Source organism: Lissotriton helveticus, chromosome 3_1 (assembly GCF_964261635.1).
Source record: "Lissotriton helveticus chromosome 3_1, aLisHel1.1, whole genome shotgun sequence".
NCBI classification, from domain to species: domain Eukaryota; kingdom Metazoa; phylum Chordata; class Amphibia; order Caudata; family Salamandridae; genus Lissotriton; species Lissotriton helveticus.
In genome coordinates this window covers 732,190,641-732,207,983 of record NC_136061.1, presented here as the reverse complement: position 1 = coordinate 732,207,983, position 17,343 = coordinate 732,190,641, and the positions used below count along the sequence as shown (strand labels likewise).

Sequence of the window (17,343 nt, the reverse complement as noted above, 5' to 3'; positions counted from 1 at the left end):
ATGATTAAGTCCAAACATACATCGAAAAAATGGGAGAAGGGAGCAAATTGAACAGGAGCCACACCGACTGAGGCAACTTGCCTCCCGGGGTGCAGCTCGTCCTGCAGCTGCCTCCTCCTGAGGTTCCTTTGAGGAACGGTGCGTCGATGCGCCACTTATCTAGCTCACCACGTTTGGGAGGACCCATGCCTGTCTTGTCAACAGCAGCCTCTACACGGGCTGAGATGCCTGCCTAGCACGATTGTGTGCCATCTTCCCTTGGCGTAGTAGAGAGTGGAGGGAAGAATAGGGGTGCGTGGCTCCAGGAGAACATGATCACCTGCCCCTGCCAAGGCTTCTTGGACTACAGCCTGCTTCTCGCGGGTACCTACTGAGGCCCCCATCTCGAGAGGAAAGCATATCGGTGGCCACAGAGTATTGGGATATTGGGGGGCTATAGTAGCTGCGTGGGAGTGGAGCAGGACTACATTGATTAAAATCTCTGTGAGTGGAGGAGGGGCTGTGTGAAATCTGATTCTTATCATTCCACCCACAAGCTTTGGCAGCGGTAGGAATGTGTTTTACATTAATAAAATCATTTCAGCACGAAAAAGAGTGGCTTTTGCATTGATTATGTCCAAATGGTACTATTGCAATAGTCCATACGTAGGTACCACCAAACTAATTCAGCACAAGCTACAGGTAGTACAAATCACAGCTGCTAGGCTGGTGCTGAAACTGCTACGTTGTTCATCATCAGCAGCAGCTCTTAAAACACTCCATTGGCTGCCAATACACAAGAGGGTTCTGTTTTAAATTTTCCGCTCAACTTTAGAGCCTACAGACCAAAGTACCTAATCACCGGATTTACTCATTTCACTACCACTCGGATTCTGAGATCGTCGTCTGCTAACCTTCTTAAGCCTCCACATTTTAGGCTCAAGACTAAAGCGGGCAGATCCTTCATTTTCTTTGGGACTAAGGCTTGGACCCATCTTGCCATTCAGTTCGGACACACTGATTCTGAATCCCTTTTTCAGTAAACTACAGAAGACCTGGCTCTAAACAGCCTCTGACTCTTTGGGTCATTCACCAAGTCATGACTCCTCTTGAGGCGCTGCCCTACTATGATTCCGTTTTTTCTCTATTCTGGCTGCCGTAGGTAGAAAACTGGCAAGTTTGATGCCTAAAATAATCATATAAAATCTGATTTGACCATTAAGTTGGTTTATAAGTTACTATTAAAATGAGTCCTCAAACCAGTTTTCCAGCTGCTCCCACACTAAAGTAAATAATTATAAGTTGTTATAATGTAGCCCAGTGTTTTCATATGGGAGAGCCAGCCTTGCCACAGTAAAAAACTACTTTGGGGGGTTTTCACACCCAGACATTGTAAAACATTAAATATACTGAAAAGAAGACGTTTTTTCATTAGGAATTAGAGCTTGTCAAGGTTGGTTTCAACGACGTTTCTAAAGGAATTAGGGCACAGATGACGAAGTCAGCAGAAGCTCGAGCCCACTTCTATACATCACTGGGAGGTTGTGGATTGAGTCAAAACGACGCCTCTCTTCTTGAAATTGCCACTCACATATGCCGACAGCTCGCAAACTTGACCTCCAGGACAGCAGAATTTAAAAGCAGCATAGATGCGACACTGGAGTCGAACCTGGGCAGCACTCACACGATGGAGGGAAGAAGTCTAGCACGAAACAACACGGGAACAGGAGAGCAGGACTGGCCAAATCGTCGCCAATGAAAAGAAGAGGCAGACTCCGGGTAAGTTAGAGCCTCTTTATTATTGACCAGTCCCGTCAACTCCCAGGCAGCAACTGCCTGAGCCCCCACATTCCATGTTTCACGCAGGGAACATGGATGTAGGAAGATTCCATGAAGACACAAAGAAAGGACCCAACATATACCTGTCCTATTTTTTTTTAAAACGAAGCAACCTGCCCCATGGACATTTAGGGCCTGCCTTAGAGGTGACTTATAAGTATGACGAAGGAGAGGTTTAGGCTTGGTAAAAGGTCTGTTGTGCCTGGTATACATGCCAGTTTGAAACTGCTCATCCGGGTTGCAATTAAAGGCCTGGAGACATGCTTTACAGTGCTACTTTTTGGGTGGCATAATGATAGCTGCAGCCCACTGGTAACATTTAATCTACAGGCTGTGGGTACATGTTGTGCCATATACTAAGAACTTAAAAGTAAATTCAATGTGCTGAATAGGAGAGTGCTTATTGTAATGTATTTAGAAAGGAGAGCACAAACACTTTACCATTGGTTGGTAGGAATAAAGTGTGCAGAGTCCGATAGCCAGAAAAAATGGTTTCAGTAAAAAAGAGATCAGTATAAAGTTTGGTGGGTGGTCATGTAGGACTCTTGAATGCTGGCAGAGGCATAGGTTGATTTGGCATCACGATTACCTGGAAGGGCTGAGACACAGAGGCAAGATATGTGTTAAAGGAGAGGTATCTAGTGCTTTTGGCTCAATTAAAAGAGAATTTAAGGATGCCAGCAGCACAAGTTAATTTCTTAGAGTTAGAGTTAGGTGTGTGTTTGACCTGGCCCTTTCTGCAGGGTCACTTGGATTTTTGTCTTCCTTGAAAAGAGATTTTGTGAAATTTTAGGACTCTGAGCACTTTCCTCTGCTCATTATTGGTAAATTGCTTGTGCACTCCCCTTAAAACCTGGTAAAATTGTCCTACACCTGATTGGTACATTTAATTTACCTACAAGTCCCTAGTAAAGGGTGCTAAATGTACACAGGACATGTCAAGTATATGGTACAGGTGGACAGTAGGACTCATTGCGAGGAAGCTTTGTGATGGCCAACCAAAAGGATCACTTAGTAAAATCACCTGGGAAGGAACCAAGCACCCAAAGGAGGGACAAAGCACCAATAAAAGGCAGCATTTCCGACTGCCAAAACAAAGAACCAATGGCAATCAGTGGACTTGGTCAAAACCCAGATTGTACCTACATCATTACTTGCAGACAACGCATGTGCGCTGCCTAGACTCGACCTAAAAATGGCTTCCAGTACGTTACAGGTGAGGCCAATCTAGAATGGCCGACACACAAAGAGTCTCCAATATAGATGGCCGACGTGCTGGACTTCTGCACGTGGCCAAGGCCTGTGTTGAAGTAGATGCTCCATGCTGATCCAAAATGGCCAATGCGACACACTCCTGGATGCGCTAGTACGCAACATCTGGACTCTGCCTAGAAATGGAGGGTGCTGATCGGGTGCAGGTCACTAATTGGGTTTTCCACCCCCACCGCAGACATGCTGGAAGCATGGTATAGGAAATCGAAGCAAGCTTCACAGCTTCAAACGGAGGCCTAGCATACATGGAAAACTGGTGATGAGAGACTAATCCGGCACCCGTACGTCACATATAAAACGATTAAGCTAACGATCTGGGTCGCAGGCTTGTAAGTACTTATTAACTAGTACTGTACAGGATAAACACCACCAGCACATCGCATAGTCTTCCACCCCGTTTCCAAATATAACCATGCAATTGAAGGGAAGCTGGAGGAGGCTTGAGTAAATCTGGGTGGTTGGAAGCCACTCTCAATCTCCTCACCGACGAATGGGCAAGTACTAGACTAGAAGGAGTAAATGATGTGATCAGGTCTGAATAGCTTAAGGTAGTCTAAAGAGGTACTTTTTAAGGCTTTTCCTAAACCCTAGAAATCCTCTTTGAGTTTCAAGAAGAGCAGTGCAGAGTTCCGTGACATTGAAGCGTGTGCATAAAATAGTATTTCACCAAATTTGACAAACAGCAAGCTGGTTCAAGGAGGCAAATCTCAGGAGGGTAGGAGAAGCGGAAAGAACTTGGATTAGTTCATGTGAGCATATGGGGGATATACAGACTATACAAAGTGTCTTACATTGTGAACCCCTCCTTGAGGGCCAGCAATTGTAGAACCTTTAGGATATGTTTGATGAGTTAATAACACCTTCATCCAATTAAGAGTAGTGCTGCAGGGTTTTAGAGCCCTTTTACTTTGCCTAAGTTATTCTGATGGGGGCCAGTGTGCAGGTTATTGCGATATCCCAGGAACGATTTCACTGGTGTAAAGAGTAGTAATGCATTTTTTTAGTAGAGGAGTCGAAGGGGATTATGCTTTTAAGCATAAGTAGATGGTGGAAAGCTTGCTTCGTGTAAGAATGCATTTTTGGGGTAAAAAACCGATCACTGTTGAACAAGACTTTCAAATCACATAGGTTTCTTTAAATCGGACAAAAAAAACTGTCACCTGCATACAACTTGTATCGAACATTTAGCTGCCAAGGATGAAGGAATGTGGACTCCTAAATAAACTGAATAAGTTTAGTGAGAGGGCAGGGTTGTGTCCTGATTATGCAATACCTACTTTTGCTTTGATGTATCGGTATCAGGTCACCTTTGGGGAATTGCTTAACATACTCTCTATTTTAATAGAACACTATTGATGGCATTACATCGCTCAAACTCCTCATTGTTGGCCCGTGAGCTGCTACCCTTTCTACATTAAAACATTCCAATTATTTTCACTCACAACTGCTTTTACGTATAAAATAACCGAATTTAAAGGTGACTGTCCCGTTCATAGGGGAATTGGTGCACTGGCTTCTTTATTTCTATCATGTTTTTTTTTAAACCTATAATGAGTAGTAGTATACTATTCACTACAGGTATAATAAAAGAAAGGCAACACTTGCTGCAAACAGATAGTAAATCTGTGTGTTAACTGGTTCAAACGCACCTTCGATCAGCCCTATTGTCTAGGGCTCGTAAAGTTCCCAGCCCTGGCCTTAGGGGCTGCCGCATCTCAGAGTCTCTTTATTAGAGGGGCACAGCAGTATCACTGGTACAGGGAGCAATGTGGGCGTTAGGCTTCAGTCTTGCAGTGCCCAGTGCTAGCCATCAATCAGGCTGCCTCCTCGGGAGCCTTACTGACCCACACTACCCAGATTGAGGTGAAAAGGCAAAAACTGAAAGCTGCAGCCTACACATCACTGTGGACACTCCAGCTTTCCGCTTCCGGCTTCAGTGCTGGAGGAAGGCATGGTCCTGCCAGAGGATCTACCCTGCACTAGCAGCTGAAGCAAGTGGACAAGAAAGACTGCTGAGTTAAGTAAAATGAAAACAAACTCTGAAATGTTGTGTGCGTGACTACGACTGTGTGTAAGAGAGAGAGAGAGAGAGCAAGTAATGGGAAGTAAGTGAGATAGGTGTCAGTGAGTGACAGCGAAAATGCGAGTGCAAATGACTAACCAAAGTGAATGGGAATAACTGAAACCAAATTATAACAAGATAGTGACTTGGCACACCATGAAAGTACTTCAATATTTAGTGAGTGCCTTTTTGGTTTTTGAGCAGATTATGAAAATTGGTATTCAAAATACAATATTTTCGCCTATTGTTTCAAAATGTTCTTGTGGGAAGATCCCTTACGAACCTTCCTATTAGAAGTGGAGTTTGCTCGCTTCCTGGAAGAGAGGGCCGGGATTACACCCACCACAGGGGGATTGGTGCGCCAAACACATCGATATAACATTTAACATAACACTTTTTAAAGATCACAGCCGTCAGTGGAATGTGGGACTAGGCAAGTGGAGTACACATGAGTGGTGGCAGAAGTGAAAATTAGAGAGGTTTGCTCTGGTATTTGTATGAGCTACTCATTAATAAACAGCTATCACATCGTCTTTAAAAAAAAGAAATCATATTACATTTAGTATAAGATTTAAATATCCAACAAATACTCTTGAAACCTTGGAATTTTTATGCAATACTATTTTTGTAATATAACATCTCAATTCTCAAAACGATTTGGTTTATATTCCTTAGACTTCATTGTTAATGCTTATTTTGGGGTATTTTCATTTTTAGTTACCTTGTGCGGGTCGGAGGTTCCGCCAGCGGTGATAAGTACGAGCAACTTGATGCGCATTACTTTTACAACAGATAAGAGTGAAGTGTACAAAGGTTTTCGAGCCACTTACGTTTTCATCAACACAACAGGTACGACGCAGATAGCAACACTGACATGAAAGGCAAGATTGTTTTTTTAATACTGTGATCTTATATTCTGCTTTTAGGATATGACAAGAAGTTATCCTATCACGTGATTAACAAATGGCAAAATTGGTAACAAATGTATGCCTCTTTATTCAGATGCAGATCAAATCAATGCTGAATCAAACCTGATAGCATCACATTACTCAATTTCTAATGTATTATATTCCTTTATAAAATTATTTATTTTGGGGAATCACTGAACGTGTGTAAGGTTGATAAGCAGAAACCCTCACAATTATTTTCCTTTCTTTTCCAGTTACTAAAAAGTAATTTCTTTGAGGATCTGTTTTCACAAAAATACAGACCCAATCAATAAGCAGTTAATCAGGAGCACATTTAGGGCTTGGTTTGGATTCTAGCAAATGGGATACTTCATCACAAACATAACGTGTATCCTGGCTGCCATAATACAAGTGTCATAGGAAATAATGCACTTCTAAAACAGCCTATGGGATATCCCATACGTTTGTGATAGGAATCCCACTCAAAATCAGGGGGGGTATTTATCAAGGTTTTGGGTCGACCTTGCGCCCCGCACGAGGACACACGGGCGGCACAAAATCTAAGTGAGATTTATCAAGCCAACCAAGGTCACCTTGCATGGCCCTGCGTAGCTCGATAAAACTAGAGTGGTGCAAGGCAGCCTAAACCGCTGCCTTGCATTACTCTGCAGCAGGGCAGCGTTCCATGGGTGGAGCACTGGTGCTCCCACGCATCTACCCATGGATTTCGGCACATTCCCCAATCCAACATTACTGTTTTACCTGGAAATGCGTCAAAATGGTACATCTTGTCTCAAGTGAGGGATAAAGAGGAAATATGTCTTTATTTCTCCTCGTTTTTCATCTTTACAAACGTGCTGCATTCTGCAGCACACATAGAAAGAGGGAAATGCCTCTCAGGATCGTTTTTATGCAGGAAGCAAAGTTTCTATGGAAATTAATTCTGGTCCAACTACAGTGCATCATTTTCTGTTTGTTCCCCTGCAGTTGTGCCACCATAACATCCTCTAGATTTGACGTCAGATCGCCTCATTTGTTTCTCAACTACTTACTAATCTACTCAATTTACATTTGCCAATCTTTATATCTGAAGGTTTCTAACTGAAGACAAGTTGGGCAATGGCCCACGCTGTAGACTTAAACAGGCCGGGGCCCAACGCCATTGCCTATGACTAGCTGCTTCAAATTAACTGCAGTTTCACGTGGTAGAAGTTATCTCAAGTGTGGCTCCTGCCCACAACTGAATCTTTCCAGCCAGGATTCAGAACTTGAAGGGATATCCGCTGCTCTGGAGCTTCCTCCCAGCAGATACACTTCTAATTCTATGCTTGCACTAGCTGACCTCTGGAAGCAGGGCAGCGCAATACCTGAGTACTTGGATTGGCTCCTGCAGGCCCGTATGCTGTAAAACACGGGAAACATCCTTTACAACGAAACTTTTACAACGCACTACCATTACGACGCAACTTTTACAACGCAAACAATTACAACGCATATCGCTTGGGGGCACTCTAGGATAGGGAATAGGTTAATTTACTATCCAATAACCTTCCCTAGTGTCCACGGGGACTGGAGTTGGAATAGTAAATTAAACTATTCACTATCCAGCGCCCAAAAGCATTATGCGTTGTAATGGTATGCGTTGTAAAACTTGCGATGTAAAGGTAGGCGTTGTAAAAATATGCGTTGTAACGTCATACATCCGTAAAATACGCATTGCTCTGTGCTCCTGCAACTGCCAGGGACCTGCGGGTCACTTCAACAGTCTTCCTCAGCTAGACGAAGAAGCTGTGTTACACACTATGACCACTTCTGCCAGGACTGCTTCCAATCATTCTTGTACATTGTATGCACGTCCTGCTCAATCACTCCTCTATGGCCCTAACTACAGGTGGCCTGAACATTTCTATGAGGTCAGTAACACGAAATGCCATAGGGCAACAGTAACGTGAATTACCTGCATCATCTAGTCTGGGGTACTTCATCAGGAGACTCCCCCTGTTTAAAGGGGGGAGATCTGGCCGATGTATAGGGGAGAAATTGCGCGGGAACAACCACATAAAACCCCATAAAAATGAAATTCTTGGTAATCCTGCCACTCGAAGAGAGTGGGACCTCTGGAATCAGTAATTCTGGAGATTGAGAGGGACACAGGTTAAATACTGAGCCGCTCGTCTTGACAACATAAAAGGCGCCCCAATTTCACTAAAGGTGTTCCAAAACAGTGGAAAAGATGTGACGATCAAAAAACCCTAAGCAGAAATATGCATTTAACAGCGAAAACACACAAGCTGTTAAACAATGAATATTTATTGTAGTCTTTGTTTTTCTATAGATTTTAAGTTGGCTACACCTTTAAATATCCTAGAGCCTATGCAAGAGAACCCACAGGAAAGAATGAATTTTGGTAAGTGTGTTGAATATCTATCTTTTTGGAAATAGTGAATAAAATGACACCACTGAAATATGTGTTCTTAGCAAATATTAGTTGGTGCGTTAAGTGCGTGTCAATAAACTCTGCCTTTGCTTTCTTAAAAGACAGGCTTGAAATTTGGAGCTGGCCAAGAAATATTAAGCTTTGGTGGGTTGTTTGGTCAACGTAAATGAATCCTTGGGGTGTTTTTGGTAATAATTTGAATCATAGATATCATTTTTCAAGATAACATGCAGAATTACATCTAATGCTTACCTAGGTTGTCTTGTTACAAATGTATAGACGGCGATGTACTGGCATTATTCGATCCTCGCAGCACTGGTACTGGTTCTAGTTCTAGAAATGCAATGTGACTTGAAGTTGTACATTTCACCTCAACCAATAAAGGTAAAAGTATGCCAAATATGATTACTACTTTAAGATCTGTGTTTAAGTGTACACAATTAACTAGGGTCTAATTGAATACATCTATTGAAGGGTCCGGCAATAAATGCTTATAGTGTGATCTTCCAATAACATACGAAGTCCACCGATAATTAAAAGGGTTTATTCCATGTAATAACCCAAACAGGAAGCAGGTGTGTCCGGTTCCGCAGCAGTAAGGGAAATCAGGTGGACCACGAACACAGAGTCAATACATATCATGCTCTAGAGCATGCAATGACATAATACATTCTAAGAATATGCAAACCACAACAATGCTGTAAGAAAATAAAAGTGCATTAAGCAGGTTACACGCTCACTCAGTGTTTCGTCAGAATTGATACTACTGACCTTTGAAGCTCGTCTCAGAAGCAGAATCCTTAACTAAGTAGGGTATCCTGGTGTCGCAGCGCTCTTGGAAATGACACACCGACACAGGAGTATGCTTTCTGCTTCCTTCTTTATTCCCTGCCAGCCTCACACTGACTTACAAACTAGTAACTTCCTGTGACGTCACTTCCTCTTCCTGCTTGCCTGTCCTGTCCCAAGCAAGGGTCAGGCGGGACGATGCTACATCTCCCCTGTTTTGCAAAGTCTCACTTCCTCTATATCTCTTCGACCAGACGTCGAGGTTTTCTTATCAGACGTTGCGGCCGTTCTCTGTGTCTTGGTGCTGGACTGTGGTGAGTTGTGATTTCCACCATTCGCATGGGACTGTGGTGGCTTTGGTCACTGTTGTCACTCTGATTGGAGGAGTCACTTGAGGGTAGATTTGACATGGTCTCATGGCGGCTGCGCCGGTTGCATTTTCTAAAGTGTGAGATGTTTCTCGTTATTTGCTTGTGGTCAGCTTTGGCTGTGACCATGGTTCCTTTCCTCTTGGTGACTTGCATGGGAGTGTCGAGATATCGACTGTCTGCTTTGGCTCGCCGATCACTTCGCACTATCACCCAGTCTCCTTCTTGTATGTTAGAGTCTTTGGCGTGTCTGCGTTGATCAGCATATGTCTTCATTCTGTGCTTCTTGGTGTGATCGATTTCCACGAGGGTGTTGTGATCAACCGTGACATTTCGTTGTTGAGGAGTTTCATTCAGCATGGGCAGTCTTGTTCGAGGTGTTCTTCCTAGCATTACAGTGGCTGGGCACTGATCAGTAGTGTTGTGCGGCGTGTTTCGATACGCTCTTAGTACTTCATTTAATGTCTGTTGGATATCTCGGTGAGTCAGTTCTGCTTGCTGGATTGCCCTCTTTAGTGTCCCCATAAATCGCTCCACCATGCCATTTGCCTGTGGCCACAGCGGAGTGATTTTCTGGTGTTTGAAGTTGAGATGGGTTGCAAAGTTTGTGAACTCATGGCCGTTGAAGGGAGGTCCATTGTCTGTTTTTACTCGCAGTGGGATGCCCCAGGCTGCAAATATCTCATCAAGCACTGGGATCACTGTCGTTGCTCGAGTAGATGATATCAGTTGTGCGAATGGGAAACGGGAGTATTCATCCATGGCAACAATGATGTACTGTCCTGATTGTAGTGGGCCAAAGAAGTCGACCGCAATTTGTTGCCATACTCCGTCCGGCAGCTCTGACATTTGTAACGGTGCTGGCGGTTCTTCCCGGCTGACTACTTGGCATGTGATACAGTCTTTCAGGGTTGTCTCTACAATGTAATCAAGGGTGGGGAACCAGACTCGTTCTCTCAGAGCTTTCTTAGTTGCATTGATGCCTCTGTGTCCTTCATGTGCCAGGTTGATGACCCCTTGGCGCAGTTTAAGTGGAATTACGATTCTCCCCCCTCTTAAAAGGAGACCATTGTCACTGATGGAGAGTTCCTCGCGTACCCGTTGGAATGCGGCCAGGTCTTGTCGAAGCTGAGCTGAGTCAGAGGAGGACTGTTTCATGTCCCTCCATGAGTTTGTGCGAATGCGGGTCATCACAGCTTGGACGAGGGGGTCAAGTGCGGATGCCTCCTGGATGGCCTCAACAGGAACAGTGGGAGGACATGCTGCGTCGACAACAAAGTGGAGATATTCGTCAGCCACAGAAACTGCAGAACGGGCACTTGCCAGCGGATGCCTTGACATGAAATCAGCTGGGTTCTCAGCTTTCCCAGGTTTGTGGATGATGGAGAAGACGTAGTCTTGGAGGCGCAGGCCCCACCGCTCAATGCGTGGTGGCATTTTTGCATTGGGGTTACCAAAAATTGTAATGAGTGCCTGATGATCCGTGATGATCGTAAAATGCTTTCCGTAGACAAAGAGGTGGAAGTGTTCGCACGCCCACACCACAGCTAGGCTTTCTTTCTCCGGCTGGGAGTACGCTTTTTCGGTATCCGTGAGACTGCGGCTTGCGTAGGCGATGATGTGTCGCTGGTCTGAGTCTTCGCGGTATTGGGCTAGAATGGCACCCAGGCCCACTGGACTGGCGTCTACCGTGATTTCAGTCTTCTTTTTCGTGTCGAAGTACGCCAAGTTGATGGCTGACCCCACAGCTTGTTTGATCACAGAGAATGCGTGCTGGCACGCGTCCGTCCATTCGAATGGCTGACCTTGACGAGTAAGTTCCCGCAGCGGGTAGCTGATCGTGGCGTAGTCGCGGATGTAACGCGCGCAATAGCTTGCCATGCCAAGGAAAGAGCATAGGTCTGTGACATCTCGGGGCTTCTGAGTATCAGCCAGGGCTGCTACCTTCTCGGGGTCTGGTCTCATGCCCTCCTTCGAGAAGATGCGTCCATAACATTTTAAGGTGTCTTTGTGGAATTCACACTTGCTGGCATTAAGTGTTAGGTTTGCAGTCATCAGTGCATGACAGACTCTGTCCAGGGCCGTGTCATGTTCTGTTTGGTCCTTCCCAAAGACCAGCAGATCGTCACTGTAGTTGAAGGCATTTGGGATGCCTTGGATGACTCGCCTGATGGCCTCCTGGAAGATCTCGGCGGCCGAGGAAATGCCAAAGTTCAGGCGTTTGTAGCGGAATAGGCCTTGATGCGTGGTAAAAGTCGTGATATATCTCGACTTGTCGTGGAGCTCCAGCTGGTGGTAACCTTTATTAAGGTCGAGCTTGGAGAATACCGTGGCGCCATTGAGTTTGGTAATCATGTCACTGATATGCGGCCCAGGATGGCGTTCTCGCTCAATGGCGGTGTTGGGTGCACGCATGTCGACACATAGCCTGACTTTGTTGTCCTGCCCTTTTTTAGGGACTACCACGACTGGCGATACCCAAGGGGTGGGTCCCGTCGTGCGTTCTATGATGTCTGTTCGAAGTAGATCTTGGAGTTCGTCATCGACGGCTTTTTGTAGATGAAATGGCACCTTCCTATGATGTTGAGCAATGGGTGTCACATGTTCATTGATGTGGAGTTTTACTTTGAAGTGGTTAAGCTTCCCGAGCCCTTTGAATAAGTTGGGGAATTTCGCAACGATGTCAGGAGTGTCCTCCGTCATGTAGAGGAGTTCTACGAGTTTGAGTCTTTCCGCCGTGGGTAGACTGAGCAGACAGTCTGCCAGATCAGGTCCTTCCACTACATGGATGTAGGCGTCAATTGTCCGGTCCTTGAACGTGAGAGTGGTGCGGAAGCGGCCTAGACAAGGCAGTGGCTTGCGTGACATCCACGTAAATATGCGGACAGCTGCCGGTCCTAATTTGGGCTTGTGTTTCATGTTTTGATGTTCTACAGCACAGATATAGTTCAAAGAGGCTCCAGAGTCCAGAACAAATTTTGCTGGATAGTCTCCTATCAGGATGTCGAGTTTTGGATATCGCTTCAGTCGGTCCGGGTCTGCAACCATACATATGTACTCATCACGATCTGGGGCTGTTACCATACATATGTATTCATCACTGTCTTGCGATGTGGGGGTGCGCGATGGCGATTCACTGGAGGTGTCTCTGCGTGACCGATAGGATTCTGTCACTTGACGCCTGGTGCGGTGACCACTTCCGGAGCGACCTCTTGATTGGTGCGAGTAAGCTGACTGAGTGCTGGAGTTGGATGAGCTAGAGGACCTTCTTCCCCTTTCTTTGATGGCTCGGGCGTGATGACGTGGCTCATGTCCTTTGGTCGATGATCTGTGACTTGGTTGTTTGGCTTGACATGCAATCTCAAAATGATTGTCTCTTCCACAACGGTGGCATCGTTGCCCGATTGCTGGGCATTGTCCTGAGTGCGGGTAGTCCTGTCCGCATCTATAGCAGGTGGGTGTGGCTTTTGCGGATCTCGTGTGTCGCGAGCTTCGACGTGAGGGTTGAGACCTGTGAGATTTTGATGTGGACTTGGTACTCTTGGAGGACCTATGTGCCTGAATACGCAGAGCGTGGTCTTTGTGATCCGATGATTTCTGTGTCCCCATCCGCTTCGCGTAGTCCTCTGCTTGATCATTAATTCTTGTCAGTTCTTCAATTTCTTCTAGTGTATACGTTTTTTTAGGAGTCTCCGGCGCAAGGTTTCAGATGAGCAGCCGTCAATGATGCTGAGTCTCAAGGCATCCTCCGTTTTGAAGTTGTCGAAGTCGCAGTATCGTGCAAATCTTCTTATGCGCATGATGAAGTCGCTCATGCATTCATCTTTCTCCTGCGTGGCAAGGTTGAACGTGTGGCGCTCATAGTCTACGTTGCGTTTGTGGAGAAAGCGTCTGTCAAGGGCAGCTTTGGTTTCATCATAGGTAGCTGTTGCAGCGTTGGGTAGTTCTTTGATGATTTGTGCAATGTCCGGACCAATCAGGTTTCTCAGAGCTACAAGTTTTTGCTTATTGTCTTGCACTAGGGAGCCAACCATATAATCTTCAAAATCTTCACTCCAGGTTTTCCACGATGGGCCCATACTGTTGCCCGGGGTCAGTGGTAGTGGCTGAGGTTGGTGCATGAATGAGGCTCCGATGGGGTTATTCGCCATTGTGGGCACGTTGGTTGGAGAAGCTGGGCCTCCTGTACTGGGAGCTGGGCTTCCTGACCTTGCCGCGCCTGATGTATTAGGAGCTGTGCTAGCAGTGTCTGAGGAGCTATCAGGGCCCTGGTTGGACATCTGCGAATGATTTGCTCTGAGTGGCTCTGACTGGCTTTGTGAGGCTTTATCCCGGCTGTATTTACGTATTTCTGGCCTCACGCTGTATTTTATATATTATTTGTAGCTCCTTGAGCTGCTCTCTATCTTGGCTGCTGCTTATTCTTGATGTTGCCCCCAGAGCCGAGTGGCGCCTGACTTTAAGATGGCCGCCATGGAGGGTGCGTGGTTCTGCCTGTAGGCGGGCGCCTGACTTCAAAATGGCCGCCGCGCGGGACAGTATGCCTCGTGTCTCGGTCTTGGGCTGTGCAGGCGGTGCGCGTGAGGGAAGCGGCGGGGTTTGAACTCACCCTCGCTCCACGCGCTGCATCTGGCTCTGGCTCCTCACTTCTCGGTCGCGCTTGGGATCGGGCACTGCTCTCCGGTGCCGCGCGAGCCCGACTGCACACTTCTGGGAGCACGCGGTGAGCGCGCTCTAACACACGCGTCTCTCTCTCCTCGGGCAGCGGTCAGGTTGCTTGGGGCGCTGTTCCGGCACACGCGCTCTTGCTTCTTCGCGCTCTTCTCTCCTGGGCAGCGGCGGTGAGCGCTTCACTCGGGCAGCAGTTTGGTGCCTCGTGGCTTTGGCGGAGTTTTGGTTTCTGCTGCAGGGTTCGGTGGTCGGCCACGTTGGGTGGCTGAGCGATGAGCTGCTTGTGGGTTTTTTATAGACATCCCATCCTCGTCGCCATTGTCGCAGCGCTCTTGGAAATGCCACACCGACACAGGAGTATGCTTTCTGCTTCCTTCTTTATTCCCTGCCAGCCTCACACTGACTTACAAACTAGTAACTTCCTGTGACGTCACTTCCTCTTCCTGCTTGCCTGTCCTGTCCCAAGCAAGGGTCAGGCGGGACGATGCTACATCTGGGTGCACCTATTAATTGTGTAGAATCTATGTCAGTGGCACGCTTCAAGGCCTTGGATCAATTCACTTGCCTCCATTTAAAAATCGTAATGGTATTCGACATTTCATCGATTGCAAGGGGATACCCAGAAATAAACAAGCATTAACAAAGTTCATAGTATCCCTACTTTACAATCTAAAAAAAAAAGAATCACTATTACTTACTAACATTGCACACACTCTCCATGTCTCATGGACACGCTGCTGCCAGAAAACTAGTCAGCTGTCTGCTGCACTGGAAGCAAAATAAAGATTAATATATATGAAGCAACATGCTCATATTATAACAATACAAGCAGGGTGGGGCTTTGAGATCGTGTCCTCGAGCACAAATAACATCAGTTTTATTTTATCATGAGAAGCTATTAAAAAAAGAGTAGATGAAGCATTTCAAGAGTGAAAAGGAATCCATACAGTATGTCAGAATCTGCTCTGGCGAAATTGTATTTTACTACTGGTGTCTGTAAAATTGTACTGGAAAAAAAGACAGTGGTTGAGATGTACTGAAAACGTCTTTGTTAGCAATTCCCGATGCTAACAGCTCATGCCACAGAATATAATGAGCAAACTGCTTTGTTAGTATTTTGTTGGGTAAAAGTAATTTCATTATTTTCCGTGTATAACTTCAGTGGCAGCGGCATACAGATTCACCACTAGTGCCTTGTTTGTTTCATTGAGGCACACATCGTAGCCTTTCATACCTGCAAATGCAAGAATCCCTAATTTTAAGGATTCTTGGCCAGATGTACAAAGCCTTTTTGCAGTCGCAAACATCAGGCATATTGCGTCCCTAAAAAACATGCCACAATGTACAAAAGGCAAACCGAGTGAAATGGGGCACATTACAGACCACTGACTATTGTATGTGTGGAAAAGGCCACTTTATTGAAACAGGCGTGTATCACCTAACAATACTCGGCCTAAGGCCTTCCAGAACTAAAACCTCACTATACATTCAAGCTCCTAATTTCCCTACCCTCCTCCCTTAATCCATCCCCCATATACATACCCCTTCAAACTTTAGCTTCATGACTTATTGTACTTCTCTGCTCATTCCCTTTAAACTCCCCAGCCTAAGTGCACTTAGTAACCTGTGCTCAATTTGATATTCCCATGACGTAACAGTTTAACTCCATGACTTTCAGTGTGGGTTTGTTGAGACCCTCCCTTTCTGCCTGCTTAGCTTATATTAACAAAAAAACTTAAGTAAAGGCCTGAATCCCTGTGGGCGTACCGCCACCAGAAAAAGGCATTCACTGACTTTACCTGTCCCCCCAGAACCATTCACACCTGTCTCCTCAAAGTCCTAACCAAGAACTCCCTTAACGCCAACAAGCATAGCTGCATACCGTACTCAGAAAGAAGCACTCCGTCAGCCCTAAAACACTCAACCTCCTCGTAACGCAGGTCCACATGCTGCAATCTCCCTAAATTATCTATGGCTGATGGCTTGTCTGTGCCTCTCTAACACCTCCTGGGAATATACTCAGTGCATGCCATGAAACACCCTGACCATTGCAATTTTACCTCTCTCAAATCCTGCTTCATGCACCATACCAGCGCCAGGCCCTTTTCCAGTATTGTGTCATTCTCCCCTAAATAGATAATCAAAATGTCAGGGAAAATGTTCCTCACCATATCCCGGTTGAGCCTGGGCAGGAACTCCTTCCTCCTCAAGCCCCCTTTCCCACACCATTCTATTGAAACTGAGCTTTTCTGAAAACCCATATTCCTAGCCCATGCATTCTTCCCTCTGTCTGCTATGCCCATGATTACGTTACGAAGGAATGTCCACACCGAAAAGCCAGCAGCCAAAGGACCAGGGACTGAACCTAAAAGAGAAAAAGCACAGTGTTTTCATAAAGCTTCACACCCATCTCCTCCATTGTTCCTAATGTACCGCTGATAACAATCTGACAACCACCTGCCTAACCACATTATTTACTCCCTAGACCACTCTGCCTCCGTAGCTGCCCCGATCCTAAAGTGAGTGCCAAAGTATGCAGCCACCAGACCTATGCTCGCCACAGCTTTCCTCAGAACTGCCAATAGCTGGAAGGAAGTCACATGACCCCCCCTAGGTGATAAGTGAAAACTATCCCCTCGGGACTCCTGGCCTGTCATTCTGTGCTTTGAGTTTTGTGCCTCAAGGTACTGGGCATACCTGACCCTCCTCGGACTGTAGCTGAACTGTAGACCTCCTCGACCGTTGATCTATCTTGAACTTAAGCAAACGGATTTCTAGCCCATCCTTTCTAAAACAAACATCCTCCCATTTCAAACCTTTATCCACCTACCCCTCAAGAGCTCCGATACCCAAAATGCCCGAAAACCACCCACAATGTTAATGTGGAAAATTAAACAGTTTCTGCCTGCAAATATAAATGTCCAGTATTTGTAAAGCGCGAACAATTACCCGAAGGTGTCAAGGCGCTCGGGGCCGTCGGGAAGATTAAGTGAGCTATTGCCCAGAGTCACATGGTGC

The 17,343-nt window shown here is 45.9% G+C and overlaps 1 protein-coding gene across 1 annotated transcript in view; it reads left to right on the top strand.

Annotated features, from left to right (window-relative positions):
• The window catches only part of OVCH2 (ovochymase 2), a 996,115-nt gene that overhangs the window by 712,873 nt on the left and 265,899 nt on the right, over positions 1-17,343 (top strand). The window contains exons 14-15 of the mRNA XM_078680899.1: positions 5,870-6,001; positions 8,396-8,467. Coding sequence (XP_078537025.1) covers positions 5,870-6,001; positions 8,396-8,467 — 204 coding nt within the window. The remainder of the gene's footprint in view (positions 1-5,869; positions 6,002-8,395; positions 8,468-17,343) is intronic.